General features: G+C 40.5%; 1 protein-coding gene across 2 annotated transcripts in view; it reads left to right on the forward strand.

The window, feature by feature from the left end:
* The window catches only part of PLCB1 (phospholipase C beta 1), an 827,705-nt gene that overhangs the window by 646,092 nt on the left and 164,537 nt on the right, over positions 1 to 17,076 (forward strand). For both annotated transcript variants that reach the window (XM_061125923.1, XM_061125924.1), the window contains exons 12-15: positions 2,783 to 2,865; positions 9,875 to 9,959; positions 11,234 to 11,411; positions 15,663 to 15,730. In XM_061125923.1, the coding sequence (XP_060981906.1) occupies positions 2,783 to 2,865; positions 9,875 to 9,959; positions 11,234 to 11,411; positions 15,663 to 15,730 (414 nt within the window). The remainder of the gene's footprint in view (positions 1 to 2,782; positions 2,866 to 9,874; positions 9,960 to 11,233; positions 11,412 to 15,662; positions 15,731 to 17,076) is intronic.

Here is a 17,076-nt window from a genome sequence, read left to right on the forward strand (position 1 = left end):
CCAATAAAACAGCGCCAAATGTAGGAAATAAACAAAATCTATCCCCTTTTACCCCATATTTGCTTCCCACTTCCCTTATGATACCTATTTGCAATTCTTTTTTTTAAATTGAAGTAGAGTTGATTTACAATGTTTTGCCAATCTCTGCCATACAATGTGACTCAGTAATATACATACATACATTCTTTTGTTATATTCTTTTCCATTATGGCATAATGGAGATTAGATATTAGTTCCTGTGCTATACAGTAGGATCTTATTGTTTATCCATTCTATAAGTAATAGTTTGCATCTACCAACCCCAAATTCTCAATCCACCCCTCTCTCTCTCTCTCTTCTCTGTTTTGGCAACCACAAGTTTCATCTCTATGTCAGTGAGTCTGCTTCGGTTTCATAGATAGGTTCATTTGTGCCATATTTTAGACTCCATATATAAGTGATATCATATGGTATTTGTCTTTTTCTGATTTACTCAGTATGATAGCCTCTAGTTGTATCCATGTTGCTGCAAAAGGCATTATTTTGTTCTTTTTATGGCTGAGTAATATTCCATTGTATATATATACCATATCTTCTTTATCCATTCATCTGTCAACAGACAGGTTTCTTCCATGTCTTAGCTGTTGTGACTAGTGCTGTGCAATTCTTTCGAAGCCTTTGATCTTAGGTGGCTAAGGTCATTAGCTGCATGGGAGTTAGCAAAATAGTTAAGAGCACAAACTCTAGAGTCAGACAGACTTTCCTGGGGTTTCTTGGACTCTCTTCTCTGTGACCTTGGGCATATTGGTTAATGTCTCTGAGTTTTCATTTTATAATCTGTAAGATGATGTATAGTATTTTCCTTAGGGAATGTTTATGGCATAAGATAAGATCTTTGTCTGGAATGTAAACACTCATCTAATGGCAGCTATGTTTGTATTAGTTGGGTTTAGGGTGAATGGAGAGGGAGGCATCAGCAAGGTGAGTAACCTTGGTTCCCTTGAGACTATCTGCCCATCACAAGCTACGTCCTTTACCTCCTCTCTCTGCATCCTCACAACAAGCTTGTGGAATGAGGCTTATTACTCCCACTTTGCAGGCCAGTAAGCTAAATGTACAGAGGTATTAAGTGATTTTTCTCAAGGTCACATAGCTTGTAAGGCTAAGAAGAAGGATTCAAATGCAAGCCTGTTTGAATCCAAAGCCCACACTCAAATAAATCAAATAAAGAGTTTAAAATCTGACCATTGCTTGCTATTTATAGCACACTTATTTTTGATGGTATCAACTGAAATAATGTATGAAAGGCAATCTGTGAATTCACTCTTAAGAAACAGTGAGTGATTCTTTTGCTCCATGCAGTCAATTCCTTCTTAGAGGATATATGCAAATGCAGTCCAGAATTAGAAAGCCTTATTTATACTCTGCAGCCAGAGAAATAGCTTTCTGGCATGGATAGAAAGCAAGCTATGAACTCTTCAAGGAAGGTAGAGAAGATAATGGAAAGGCCTCAGGCATAAGGAATCAGAGTAAAAATTCCTACTTAGAAGGAAAATATGTAAAGAATAAATGCAAACAAAATTAAAAAAAAAAAGGATGCAAAGCCACAAGAGTATTGACAGTGATATAATTAAAAATAAATGATATCTATCCTTTAATACCAGCTCAATAAGGAAAACATTTTGAAAAACTAATGTCCAAAGTTGGTGACTATGCATTGAAATATGGTCTATTATTCTAGGCAGTCTAGGATGAAAAGTAATTTGGAGAAACACAGAAGACTGGGAAAATATTCCTATTTTTAATTTAATAATTCCCCTTCTTAGAATTCATTCTTTAAAAATAATTCAAACTTTAAGGGAGAAAATGAAGAGGTTCTTTGGAGAATTATTTGAATGATAGCTCTTAAAATATGTCTGTCCAACAATTGAATAGTGGTTAAATAAATTATGATACTGCCACTCCCTAAAATTGTATACAGATATTAAAGCTGTGACCTATACATTAAAAAAAATAGTTGAAAAATGAAGTACTGACACATATTACAGAATGGATGAACCCTGAAAGTAGGCTCAATGAAAGAGGCCAGACATAAAAGGCCACATGTTGTATGATTCATTTATTTGAAATGTTAGGAGTAGGTGAATCTATGGGGACAGAACATGTATTAGTGGTTGCCTATGTCTGAGTGTGTGGGATGGGGTTGGAGAAATGTAGAGTGTAGAGCTAATGGGGACATAGCTTTGTGGGGGGTGATTAAAATGTCTTAACTTAGGTTGGGGAGATGATTGCAAAGTGTGAATATTAAAAATTTTCAGCTGTATACCTTGGATTAATTATATTTCATAACAATATTAAAAATGCAAATAAAATATTTACTAAGTTATGCAAATTCATGAGAAGCAAATGTAGAAATAAATGTAACAAAATGCCTGCCAGTGATTTCATTCAACAGATGAATTTATGGATGAAAAATTTTGTCTTCTCTTTGTCCAAAATTCTTATAAGATTTCTTTCATTATTTAAAAAAAAAAAAATAAATGTAATAATTACCAAAGAGGAGAACCATTCCCCTTCACAATTATGACTCCCCTCCACCCAAATCCAGTTTTCTTTCTTTTATCTTACTAAGATTAAGAGTAATAAAATTTACAATCCAGGAGCCTGCAAATCCCCTCTAGCCATTTTAGGCCATTTGATACAATTCTATGAATGAAAAAGACAATGGTATTAAAGGGTTTAACTTAAAAAAATAGACACATTAAACTTCTGGCTTATTGAATATATATGTTCTCATTTTTAGGAAGTGATCGAAGCCATTGCTGAATGTGCATTTAAGACTTCACCTTTTCCAATTCTACTTTCATTTGAGAACCATGTGGACTCGTAAGTATTCAGCACACTCAGTAGGGAGTCTTTTCTCCAGATAGAGCATGTTTAATCATTGTTCATCAGATTTAAGATATTTGACGTGATTAATGGTGTTCCTCAATTAAGCTGTATATTAAGTGGCACATGTTCATCTGTATATGATGCGATTCGTTGGTTTAAATTTCATTAACATCAGAATGATCCACTGGACTTGTGGAATCCATTTTCTTGCCATGGTAGGATTTTAATTTAAGGACTCCTCTTTTTACAGTGAAATGAAACCCATTTCCTTATATAATACATGTCTCTATTTCAGTGGCTGCTCTTGTAACCCTCCTTCATTAGCTCTTTCTACTGTGTGCAAATTTGGAGTCAGTTTTGCCACCCTAAAATGGCCGGTTCTGTACACACTAGAGCTTATGGAAGGTGAATTAAATATATTAATTATATTTTGCCACTTTGTACTTACACAGAACTCAGACCACCAAATTCTCCCTCCTTCCTATTTTTGTTGGTTTCTCGTTTGTTAATATTTGTAAATATTTTATTTCAAAACAATGTGAGCTTTTTGCTGAGTCACATAAAGAATAAGTAATTTTTACTTACCTCTTTCATTCATTTTAAGGCAGAGGATCAGAGTTAGGCACATTTACATAAGATATGTACATATTAATTTATCATACAGTTACTCAATCTAAAGAGCTTCAACATGAAAGATTCTCATCTACATTGAGTCAAAAGTCAAGAAACTAAAATTCTAGTCTCTGGAATTAATGTCTGAAGACTAGTCAGACACTATGGTCACTAGTAGTGACCGTCACTGCTCACGAGAGCATTTGGGAAGCTCTCTGTTTCTTTCAACCACCTAAGCCAGTTTTCTCCATAAAAGCCTACAACACCTATCCCAAGCTGTCCCACAGATTTCTTAGATCCCTTTTTATCTTCCTTTCAGTAGAAAATCTTTTCCATGCCACTGATTCCCTTTGTCCAACTAATTTGCACCACAGGCTTCAATTCATTAATTCTTAAAGAATTCACTAAACCTTAAAGAACCAGTTAGGTAGTGACCAAATTTCAGCTCGAGCAATTTCAAAATAGTTAAATCATTTGTTTATATATATGTGGAGAGAGACCTTATTTAGAAGTAACCAAATTATAATTATTTGTATCTCTAGTTTACCCTCGGGAAATCCATACTACATTTACCAGCTCATGACTCTATTTCATTAGGAAACAACCATCCAGTGAATAATGTAATCATTTGGCACATAGTTTTTCTAGTGCTCCAGCACTCCTGAGGGGCAGCTGGAGAGAAAAGCATTTATTCTGTTTCATTGCAGTTTCTTTTCTAATGAAAGGAGAACCTCTTCAGTTGCTGTATTTAGTACTTCACTTGCTGTGACAACTTTGATGTGCATGTGACTTTCCCCATCTATTTGTAATTGGGCTCTAACAATGACTTAGCACCTTTTTTTCAAGAACCATACTTCCTGGAAAGATTGATGTATCATTTCCTTTTTCCAGAAATATCTCCAAGTCTAGTGCATTCATTTTCTTCAAGAAACATTTCTATATAAATTAGACAAAATGAAAAATTCTGGTACCATCCTTGAGTCTCATAAACTTGAGTGTCCACCCCTGAGTGTCACTGGACTTTGCCATGTAGCCAGAGAGGCATCAACAACTACCAACACCACAAACTAAACAACAGCTAATATTTATTGACTATATATTATGTGCCAAACAAGGGTCCAAGCATTAACTCATGTAACCTCACCACAAACCCAGGTGCTCCTAGGAATAGATATTTTTATCATTATCCATATTTTACAAGTGATGAAACTGAATCCCAAAGAGGGTGAGTACCTTGCCCAAGGCCATGCAGCTCAAATATTAGAGTGGGGATTTAAATTTGGCTAATGTGGCTTCAAAACTCATCTGTTTAAGCAACACCACCCCCAAGCCTAAACCAAAGGATCATGAGCATTCCAAACATGGATAAAGACAAGCAGAGCATCCCACAAGGCAACAGCCTGCAAGTGGTCACATTTTTGTGGCTCATGACCTTAACCACAGCATATTTTTTTAAGTCTTCAACCCCAATCATACAGAGAGCCAAACTGAGCATGAAAACTAAACCTATATTGGACATAAAAAAAGATTGTCCCCTAATACAGCCCTTTCAGGTTGAAAAAAAGTGAGAAATTAAGCTACTAAAAGTTTATTAATAATTCATGAATAACAAAAGAAATCAGGAAAACAGCCTTCCTAGGATGCTATGATATTGATCCCAAACCACTGAGATGATGGAATGGCAGTGAAATCCTAAGATGCTGAATTCTATTGTGGGAGGAAGTTTTTTGCTTCCTATTTCCATTGTCCTTGAGCCTCACACACATATCAACATCATTCAGCCACAGTTCTTTCCTGAAGTGCTGTCACACACCCAAAGAAAACTGACAAGCTTCCCCTTTGCTGGTAAAACCTTGTGCTTGACTCATGGGCCGTCCCACCTCATTGCTGAACAAACCAGTGGTGGATACCATTCATAAGTTATAGCACTCTTCTCCACTGAACTAGATACACCCTCAGAATCTTACTCAACACAGGGACACACATACCCAAAACATCTGAAACCTATGGGCCATCTCTAGCAACAGTTAGTTTTTTCCTCCTTTTTGCTGTGTATACAAAATGCCAGAATCAGAACCCTAGTCCCAGCCCACTTGAGCCTTGCCTTCAAAACAAACCCACATTGGAAAAAAGAAGGAAACCTCTGATTTTTTTTTTTTTTTTTGGTTTTCTCTCCTAATATTTGAAACTACCTATCCACGAGTAACAAGGAGAAATCTGCCGTGAGCAGCTGACAACTTTTCTTCCACCTGCTATATCACAGTCCCATAAAATGCAGAATTCCTGAGCTTCACCTCCACGCCTGTATTTGAATTTGTATAAGTGAGACTTTGAATCATATTTTTTTACAAGCCCCAGTTAACTGATGGGCCACCTAATTTGTAATTTGTAAACTAGCATTTTCACTAAAAGAATTCTCCACTACACTCAAGTGAAGAAACCACTACATCTGGTTCAGCCACAGAGAATGTGAGATTTTGGATGAAGTCCTTAATTGCCAGCAGTTGTAAATCCTTCATATATAAGAAGGATTTGTAAATCCTTTATATATATTTCATATATAGAGAAGGAGGTTGGTTTAGTTCACCTTGGATGATGTGGGCTTGCTCCTTGGTCAGAAAACTGATCACCTTGCCAATGTTTTAAAATGTCCATATGGGGCTGGTGTAGCCTGAAACTCAAAATGTATTTGTAAATATTTTCCTCTCACTTTATCTCCATGATAGCCAGTGTTGATGTTCTAAATGCTTTAGGATTTTTTTTTTTTTCTCTCTCATGGTAAATGTAATGTCTTCTTTCTGCAATTAGAACCCACAATTAAAGTTGCTTTGTTCTCCTCTGACTTCTGCTCAGTTTGCTTTCTGTTTCAGTTAGGTTCCCTGCCAGATGGGCATGTGTGTTTGATCTTCAAACACATTTTCCTTCATCCCTGGACACCTGCCTCTTGTTCTCCCCATCTTGGCTCATGGTGAAGCAGGTTTCAGAGTTTAGGTCAGACACAGATCCTTGCTCTCCAAAGTGTGGTTGATCCATGGACCAGCAGCATCTACATGATCAGGGAGTTTGTTAGAGATGCAGAATCTCAGGTCCTACCCCAGTCTTTGCCTCAGAATCTTCATTTTCTTAAGACCCCAGGTGATTTGGTGAAGTGTTAGAGCAAGCTCTGAACACTGAGGTTCATTGACCAGCTGTTTCTTACCTGAAGGCTTGTTACAAATGCAAGTTCCAAGGCTCCACCGCCAGCTCAGTGAATCAGGGGTTGGGGATAGGGCTCTGGCACCTGCAGCATTAAAAGCCCAGGTGATTCCTTAGTGGAATCGAGTAAGATTTTGGTTTAGCAAAATCCTCCCCAGGGTCTGATTTGGGGACCGCATGACAGAGGACAGAGTCTTCCTGCCATCTGTTTAGGGACACCTGGAACATCACCCTGAAGTGATGAATACAGCTCCACTAGAGTGGAGTGAGAAGACAGCTCCACTAGAAATCCCAAAAGCAGGGTGTTAGGGAATAAATCCTTCCTTTTCACTCCAGGCTTCTGAACGAAGGAACTTGGGGCTCTCAAGTTCCAACCCTCAAGCAAAGTGACATCCTTGAGGAATCTGGTGAGTTAGTTCACCCATCACAGTGGTTCTCCAACTTGAGTGTATATGAGAAGCCTCCAGAGGGGCCCTCTTGAGACCCCTGAGCCCTGTTCCTTTCTTTCCTTCCTTTCTGACTCAATACCTGAGATTCCAACACAGAATTTGCCTGTCTTCCCAGGAGGCCTTGAATCTGCTTTTCTACCCAGCTCCAAGCCCTGTTGATGCTGCTGATCTGTGGACCACAGTTGGAACAGCAAAACTCCATTTAATAGCATCATTCCATGAAAGTGAAGTGGAAGGGTTGGACAGTTTCTTTTGTGCGACCTGGAAAGTATAGTTGTTGTTGTTATTCATATTGTGATTGTTGTTCATGGACCACAGCCTTGCCATGGTGAAGGGGCTTGTGTAACTCAATGAAGCTAGGAGCCATGCAGCGCAGGGCCACCCAAGACGAATGAGTCATAGTGAAAAGTTCTAACAAACCATGGTTCACTGAAGGAGGGGATGGCAACCCACTCCACTCGCCTGTAGAACCCGTGGGCAGCATGGAACAAGTAGGCCCAGTCTCAATGGGCTTGTCTCATCTACAGCTGCAGAGCCTCCTGGCTTGGTGGAGCCCTGGGACCAGCTGTCTTTTGGGCAGAAGTGTCTGAACTGTAAATGGCCAGGGATGCTCTGCCAAATCAGCCACTTTTCTGCTTGTCCCTCAACTATAACACGTTATCCTTTAACAACCACCCCCAGTGTTTTTAGGGTCAGTGCTCCAGTTGGCAGGGCTTCCTCCACTGGTGACACTGCTGGGAGAACTGCAAGATATTCCAAAGGCTGCGTGAGTCGCACAGGATAATCCCCAACTGGTGAAAACGGGTGTGATGAGAATTTGGGAGTTGTCATGTAGAGTTCTGCAAGTTTTGTGAAGCTCTGCTTTGCCTTCCCTTGCAGTCCAAGAAGGTAGTGAACTTGGGCTTGTATGGGAAGCCCAGAGAACTCATTTGACACCTCCCCCAAATATATGCTTTTTAGAAAGAGGATATGAAGAGTGCTTTTCCCTATGGATCCATTGCAATATGATTTGAACCCCCAAAACATCCCCCTTCCCAGGAAAAAGCACAGTCCATGATCCAGGTATAATAGTCATGGTAGAAGGAATGAAAATTAGAATCACATTTGTTAATTAATTTGAACTATAGTAAAGTTTTATTACTTACTTATTCTTACTACAGCCCCAGTTCTGCTAAAATGTACTAACAATGCAGCACATAGAGACTATTGGAAATCAAGTCCCACAGCCTGTAGATCAAAATCACAGTCCATAAAACCTGATGGAATTGGATACCTTTACAGTGGTATTTGGAAGGAAAGTTGTGACCAATCTAGATAGCATATTAAAAAGCAGAGACATTACTTTGCCAACAGAGGTCCGTTTGGTCAAAGCTATGGTTTTTCCAGTGGTCATGTATGGACGTGAGAGTTGGACTCTAAAGAAAGCTGAGCACCGGAGAATTGATGCTTTTGAACTGTGGTGTTGGAGAAGACTCTTGAGAGTCCCTTGGACTGCAAGGAGATCCAACCAGTCCATCCTAAAGGAGATCAGTCCTGGGTGTTCATTGGAAGGACTGATGTTGAAGCTGAAACTCCAGTACTTTGGCCACCTCATGCGAAGAGTTGACTCATTGGAAAAGACCCTGATGCTGGGAGGGATTGGGGGCAGGAGGAGAAGGGGACGACAGAGGATGAGATGGCTGGATGGCATCACCGCCTCGATGCACATGAGTTTGAGTAAACTCCGGGAGTTGGTGATGGACAGGGAGGCCTGGCGTGCTGCGATTCATGGGGTCGCAGAGTCGGAACGACTGAGCAACTGAACTGAACTGAACTGATAATGATATTTAGCATCCTACAGAATGAGAATGGCTTTTTAAAAGGTCAAGGGAAGCAGTTTTGAAAGAGTATGGATATTCCCTCGTATCAACTCTGTTTATACATGTGCAGGCTCTCATTCGCCCGGTCTAGCTGGCAGAGGCTGCCTTCCAGCACTGGGATCATCTTCCACTTCAAAGCTGTTTGCATCTATTACTTCACTTCATCTCCTCATCATCCTCTGCCCCTTTCCAAGAACAATTATTTTCCTCTACTTTTTATAGATCCTGAGAGGTTGAGAACCTGGAACTCAGGTCAACAGTTCCAGCCTTCTCCCATCAGACAGAGATCCCCCTGGCACCTCATCAGGTTGACACCACCTTTGCTCCCCTCTTGTGCACAAAAGGGCTGCAGACACTCTTCCCAAAGGTGCAAGCTTCACTTGTCTTTCCTTCAGGGCCCTTTCCCAAGTGGACACACTTCTGCCTGTCAGCCTTTTCGCTTCTGCATTTTTAGCTTCTCTTTTTCTCTGTCCACCTTCCTCCCTCTCCTCTGTTTCTTCACCTCCTTGTAAATACTTCTTTGCAGTGCAGCTCTGTCCGTTAGACAAATCTCACCCAAAAATTCATACAGAGTCATGAATGAGTTCTACCCCCAAGTATCTGGCGTTTGATTTAGAATTGGGAAATTAACCAAAAGGGACCGAGTCTCTAAACCTGGGACATTCAAGCATCCAGGGATAGGCAGGTGACCTGCTGTCCCCTCCATCTGTGTCCTCCATGGAAGAGCCTCCTCTCTCCACACAAGTGGGAACTGCAGGCAAGGATTTAGAAAGATGAAAGCGGTCCCGGCGGGTAAGGGGAGGAATGCCGTCTGTCTGTGGCCGGTGCGGTGCAGCCATGCTGAGTCGCCTCTGCATCACCCGCCCGCTTCCGCCTCTCTCCCCTCAGGCCGAAGCAGCAGGCCAAGATGGCGGAGTACTGCAGACTCATCTTCGGGGACGCCCTGCTCATGGAGCCGCTGGACAAGTACCCGGTAAGCGTTCCGAGCCCATCCCGCAGGAGCGCACGCCCGCCCTTGACTGGGTTAGGGGGGCTCCCTTCTCCGTGTGTCTGTCTCTCGGGGTGAGTCACGCAGTTTGACCGGGAGCCCTCTGGCAGGGGAGGCTGGCGGGGAGCGCCTGAGCGGGGCAGACCCCCGTCTGACTCCTCCTCTGCCCTCACCCTCCTCCGCCCGCTGCCCCTCGAGAAACAGCCGGGCCTGCAAAACCCCCACCACACCCTCCGCCCACAGAGGGAGCCCCGGGGCACAGGCCCTGACTCACCGCGCCCCTCTGAAAGACCCGGGCCGGGCGGTGCGGGGACCTTCCAGCCTGCCCTGCTGGCCACGCTTCTCTTTTCTGCATGTGCCCAGCGGAATCCAGGCCGCCCTGTTGCTGTGGTCGTATCCCTACGTCGGGAAGGAAAGCCGCAGAAAGATGGCCTCAGAGCCTCTGCCCTCCTCAGCCCCTTCCCCAGTCTCCACCTGTCTCCTGTTTTCATGCCCGTCCCCAGACTGGTTGCAAGTGAAGAATAGAGGACCCGCCTCTAGGAGCTCATAGACTTTCTAAAAATAACCTGTCTTGAGACTTGAACCCTTGCTCTCCGATATAATATATAATAACCTTCTCCTGGGAAATTGGTTTTCCCATTAGATGTTCAAGCTGAATACACTAGAAAGAAGGCTTGCAATCAGCTTGAATCTCAGGGCGGTTGGTAAATCTGAAGCCACCCAGTCCACTTCTGCTGAGGCCAAGATGTGCCACTTAACAGTATCATGCCAGGATGGGGACTTTGCTGCTTTTAAACTGCATCATCTGAAAAGTGGATTCTGAGGACTTTTCCAGAAGCTCCTGCCTGTCTTTGCCATCTTCCTGGCAGGAGTCACACTGTAACTGGTTTCCATCCTTTGATAATCCAAGCCAAGGCCTTCCAATCTGTTCTAAATCAAGATGGTTGGATTCATAGGGTCAATCAGAAAACTCATGAAACTTTAGGTTAGTGGGCCAAGTCACCCAATACATGTCTATGGCTGTATTCATGTAGATTTCTGGTGGAAAAATAAAGGGTACAATATTAAAAATATACCTTTCATGTGAAAAAAGGAAGAGCTATGAACCAGCCCCTACATAAAATACTTTAATGAGCTGTGTTGAAGGTAGTAAAGAACAATTTAGAAGTTTGTGGTATCTAATGCAGTCCTTGGGTTTGGGGATAGAATCTGAAAGGAAAGGTCAGAGTTTTTAAAGAATATGTTTTTCTTTCTGTTAGTTGGAATCTGGAGTTCCCCTTCCAAGTCCTATGGATTTAATGTACAAAATTTTGGTGAAAAATAAGAAGAAATCACACAAGTCGTCAGAAGGAAGTGGCAAGAAGAAGCTCTCAGAACAAGCTTCAAACACGTGTAGCGACTCCTCCAGTGTGTTTGAGCCCTCGTCCCCAGGAGCCGGTGAGGGGCTGGTAGACTCTCATTCCTCTGTTTTGTGTGGGTTTAAGAACAGCTGCTCTGGAAGTAACTGAGGACTTTTGACATTTCTACCTGGGCACAGTAAACTGTGTTGGTTTTCTATTTGTTTTAAAGCTGGTGGTTTAAAACTGCACCAACATATGAGTCCCCAGTTCTGCGAGGCAGAGGCCCATGTCACCTCACCAGGCTAAACTCCAGCCATCAGCAGGGCTGCCTCGCTTTCTGGAGCTTGAGGGAATCTTATTCATTGCACTTGCAGCTCCTAGAGTCCACCCACATCCATTGGCTCATGGCCCCCTTCCTCCAGGGTTGAAAGCCAGCAAGGTCCCATCTCACTTCTTCTGTCACCATGTCTCCCTAAGACCACAGTTAGAAAAGGTCCTCTGCTTTTAAGAACTCATGTTATTACACTGGGCCTATCCAGATAATCTGGAATAATCTCTCCCCCTTCAGCGTCCTTAACTTAATCTCATCTGCAAAGTCCCCCGTGCTGTGTATTCACAGGACACAAGAGGTGTTCACAGGACATGGGCATTTTGGGGAGGTCACCATATAAGCCAAATAATTTCTGGAGGAGCCAGGTGGTTTTAAGCTTCTCAGGACAGTGATCCCTTGATATTAACTACAGATCTGGACCCAAGATATTCACCAAATGCATTCTCATTGTTGAAGAGTTCTGAGTCATTCAGTTCATCCATATTTTCCAGAACTCTTTTAAAATGTAAATGGTAAGATTACTTGGATTATCTACCAGAGCTACTAGATGATGTTTAGTATCATTTATTTGCATATTAGATTTAAGTTGAAATAGACTTTTGTGATTGATGAAAAAAGAATTAAAAACAGTCAGCCATTTCCTTTGAATTATTTGTCATTTGGTCTAAGTTCTTTTCCAGTTCTAGTCAGAATCTTGGCAGTCTGAAAAGATCTGAAGTGATGACATTATGAAGATCTCCTGATTGGAGGCTGAATATGTGAAACAAACTTTAAGCTTGAATCTAGAAAGTTCTTCAATAAAAATTTAGCTAACATTGGGACAATGGCTTTGGAAACGTGTTTGGCAGCATCTGCAGAAGCTAAACTTAACAGATGCATTTGAAGCTCCTGTGCCTAAGAGAATTCTGTTCCTAGGTATATAGCCAACAGAAGTGCATGTAGATGTTCACCAAGAAATATGGACAAGAACTGCCTAAAGCAGCACTGTTCAGAATAGCCCATCAACAGATAAATACATTGCATTCACCTCATGGAATAATGTGTAGCAATCTACAGTGCACACAACATAGATGACTCTCATTTAGAAACATAATGTTGAGGAAAAGAGGTCTAACGCAAAAGTAAGTATCCACTGTCTGATCCCATTCATATAAAGTACAAAAATGGCAGAATCAACCAGGACTTTTAGAGGTCAAGAGAGGGTTACTGCTGGTGAAGAAGTGACAGGAAGGGACCCAAGGAGGTTTCTGAACACTGGTTATATTTTGTTTGCTGATCTGGGTACCATTTCTGTACACATGTGGTATGCATAGTTCTCTGTATATCTATCATATGTCAATTAAAAGATTTAAAAATAATTTTTAAAAATTAAAATATAAACTCTAGGTAAATCAGAAAAAAAAAAGACTGATCAAGAGCCCGATTTATCTTTTCTTCTATTTTTCCATCATAGTTACCAATTACTTTTATTGGTACATTAAATTATTATTTAATTTATACATATTATATATATTATATTATTATTATAATGTAAATTATTATTACATTAAAATCCTTGTCCACAGACATTATGTAATTCCTAGAAAGATTTTTTTTTGGTAGTTTTTAAAAGTGTGTTTAAAACATAACTACACAATTCTTATTCTTTTTATAAAAATAACTTCTGTTCTCAGTGAGAATGTTCTTTTTGAAGTTTTGGAAAGCCAGACATTAACAGGCCAACAGTTTCCCCCACGATTCTATCCCTTGAGTAAACCAAGTAAACCAAGTCTTCCCCTATGTGTGGGAGCTTGTTGTTTTACCATCTGCCTTCATCAGTTCTCTCCCTCTTATTAACTGGATGCATAACACAAATGATGATTTTTACAGGCGATGAACATTATTGCTTAATTCAGAGAAAGAGCCACAATCTGTTAGTAATTCAGTGAATTTCCTAAACTAGCCCCATACTCTGTTGTGCAATCTTTATTTATTGTGATGGAAACTTTTGACATTTACATATGTAAGTGGGCCCCCAATAAAGACCACTACTAATTTGCCATTTGGCTTGTAGATGTGCTCAGTATTGGGAACTCAAGTAACTTGAAAAACTTGAAATATTTCTCATAACAAAGCTAATCTACTTTTCTTAGCACCTATTGGCGAGATCTTCCTCCAAGAGATCCAGCCCTTTGCCTGTACACTTGTCTTAAAGAACTAGGATAATTTATTATTATTACAATTGCGCAACAGGATTCCTTCAAGTTCCCTCCAGAAACTAAGGGAGAAACCAGGTCCCTGCTCATAAAGTAAAGGATGACAAAGTCTTTCTTTCCCACATAAACCAGAGAATGGCATGATTATTTGACATTCTGGTGTGCTGTACCATGAAGCACGCTTAAATTACTCAATAAAAAGAATCTCCTCTTTAATTAAAGAAAAAAAAGTAGTTAACAAAACTTGAGACAATAAATTTGACTGTAAGAAATTTTGCATCAACCTCTTAAAAGAATGTATCTCTATAGAATAAGCAATGTTTTCTATTCAAAGTGCAATTGATTCACCCTTATTGACTAACACAATATTAGCTTCATAAAACAGTTATATGTGGCTTTCTTTAACAAACAGGCTGTAAATAATAAACCATGTTGGTCCCAGACAACTTTTTCCTCTAAAGATTATTTCATGAATACTTGGCCCACTGCTCTCGTTGTCAGCCAAATGAAAACATTAATAAGCTTCTTGGAGGTTTACAGAGCCCGAGCAGGGGAGTTAATATAGACAGCAGGTAGGGGAGGTACTGGGCCACGTAAGCTGCCTCCTTGTCGAGCCAAGATTGCCATCTACTGGGTTTGTTATGCTATTGCACTGTCTGGACACTGGAAGTCAAATCAAACAATTTAGAAGTATGCTTTCGTTACTTTTTACTTGAAAATCTTGTTATATAACTGATATCACTGGGTCTAACTGAATCCCAGAGCTGTGAAGAACAAAATGCTGATGCCAATATGACTCTTTAAGAATGTAATGATGATTAAGGGTGTAAACATCCCCCTTAACTTTGGAGAGAAAAAGTCTACTGAAATGACAGCATATTGGCCAAATATGAAACTGCATGAGATCTGATTGAGGGAGATCCCCATGCCTAATTATTTTAAGAGTTCACCCATTTATTATGCCTTTTTAAATAGAATATGCCATTTGTAAAGATACATGCACTGTTTAGACAACAGTTCATGCCTGTGTGCCTGCTAAGATGCTTCCGTCGTGTCCAACTCTTTGCGACCCCATGGACTGTAGCCCGCCAGGCTCCTCTGACCGCGGGATCCTCCAGGCAAGAATACTGGAGTGGGTTGCCATGCCCTCCTCCAGGGATCTTCCCAACCGAGGGATCGAACCTGCATCTCACGTCTCCTGCATTGGCAGGCAGGTCTTTACCACTAGTGCCACCTGGGCAGCCCTTAGACAGCAATGCCTCCATCAAATAAGCCTGCGGGCAAATCACAGGATACAGTCAGTACCTTACAGTTCTGGAGAATCAGATTGCTGTGATAGCCCCCGTTCCTCTCCCAGCTCTTGTCCTCGACTTCCGCTTCCTTGAGGCCCTCTCTGGCCAAGGTCACTGAGCGCTGGCCAAGAATCACATGAAGAGTTAGGGCTGAGAAGAAGAGGGAAAGATGGAAAAGTGATCGTTTATCTGGTTTAGGTCATAGAGACCCTGAAAGAGGATGTATACATCAAGATGGGATAGGTGCAGCAGAGAGAGCTAACTGTGTAAGATGCCATATGCTTTGCAAAACATAGACAAAAATGCTAAGACAAGCATCTTTTATAGTTTGGAAATTTCACACATCAGAATTAGAAAAAAAACATTCAAACACAGTATAACCCTCTATCATTAATAAAATTGAAATATCCGAAGGGATAATTTTCGTGAAAGGCCAACTTCAAGGAAATGTTTGGTAAATATGCATGTCACGTGTGCTTCCAACCTGTGATTGCTTGTTTACTTCATGATGTGTTATTAAAATTTGACAGGAGAAGCTGATACAGAGAGTGACGATGATGAGGATGATGATGACTGTAAAAAGTCTTCAATGGATGAGGTAGGTTTCTAGGGCTTGCCTTCTGGTCAGAGACTTCCCACCAACTTGCCACTCCAGTCCGCTTGCTCTGAATGTAGTTCCTGGTCACCTTCTGCCATCTAGTGGTAAAAATAGTTTAAAACTGAAAGTGCCAAAATTGATCACTAAACCAAGTATTGTGTTAAGTACAGTTCTCTCTCAACAACAGTTTTGCTGAGGCTGTCTTTCATCAAATGTAGTATCTTGAGGGTGAACTCAAGATCTTGTGATCTTGAATTGCGGTCTCCATCTTCCCACTTCAGTTTTTGAGACAGTTAAATGGATGTCATGGTCCAAAGTCCAGAGAAGACTTGAGTTTTGGAGAAATGTTTGTAAACTTGACATTAATTTCCTCGTGGTGATTTTGACCTTTGTTGGGCTGCCTGGCTTGTAGGATCTTAGATTCCTGACCAGGGATTGAATCCAAGCCCCAACAGTAGAAGCCTCCGGTCTAACCACTGGACCTTCATGGGATTCCCCATTCTTATAATTTTGGAACCACTAGAGATTTCTACTGAATATTTAGGTATATTTAATATTTAGAAGCTCTATATTCCCCAAATAACTCAGAAATATTAATCGGACAGACTCTAGAAGCAAACCAAGGATAAGTCAATTGACACTTTAAAACTTTTACCAGTCCTGTTCAAAAAATTTGTACTGAATCTGCTTTCAAATATATTGAAAAGTATGTCTCAGTAGTTGTACCTGTACAATTTAATTAATAGAGATAAATAACAAATAATAAACTGTTCTGACATGATGCTCTTCGTCTTATAATTATTTCCTTTAATGTAGTCTAAATTCTTAATTATGTTTCCCCCACTAAATTTCAACTTAATACCCAGAAGAAAAACTATTACAAAGTAGCTTTTCCTGAGAATTATTTCAATTGTGTAAACTTTTTGTCAGTACCTTTTGATCATTTTAAAACTATCTTACTAATTGGATGACCATTTACAATGAATATTCCTGATTAGCATTTAATCTTAATCTTGCTACAGAGGTTTTCAGAAGAAACCTTGTCTCCCTTGTATTCTGCCTTCTAGAAGTGGGAGAAAATGTTAAATCAGCCTACAGAGGTCTGCCCATATCAGTACTGCAGTGTGGGGTTTCTTCTTTATTAAAAGCTTATCAAAGTGGTATTTATATAATAGCTAATATTAGCTAAAGTAACATGAGGCTTTAATATGCCAGGCACTGTTCTGAGCTCTTTCACATAAATTAACACACTTAATAATCACAAGAACTCTATATATTACTGAGACTAATTTTTTCCTGATTTTATAGGTGGGCAAACTGAGGCACAGAGCAGTTACGTAACTTGC

This window comes from Dama dama, chromosome 23, assembly GCF_033118175.1.
Source record: "Dama dama isolate Ldn47 chromosome 23, ASM3311817v1, whole genome shotgun sequence".
Classification (NCBI taxonomy): Eukaryota; Metazoa; Chordata; class Mammalia; order Artiodactyla; family Cervidae; genus Dama; species Dama dama.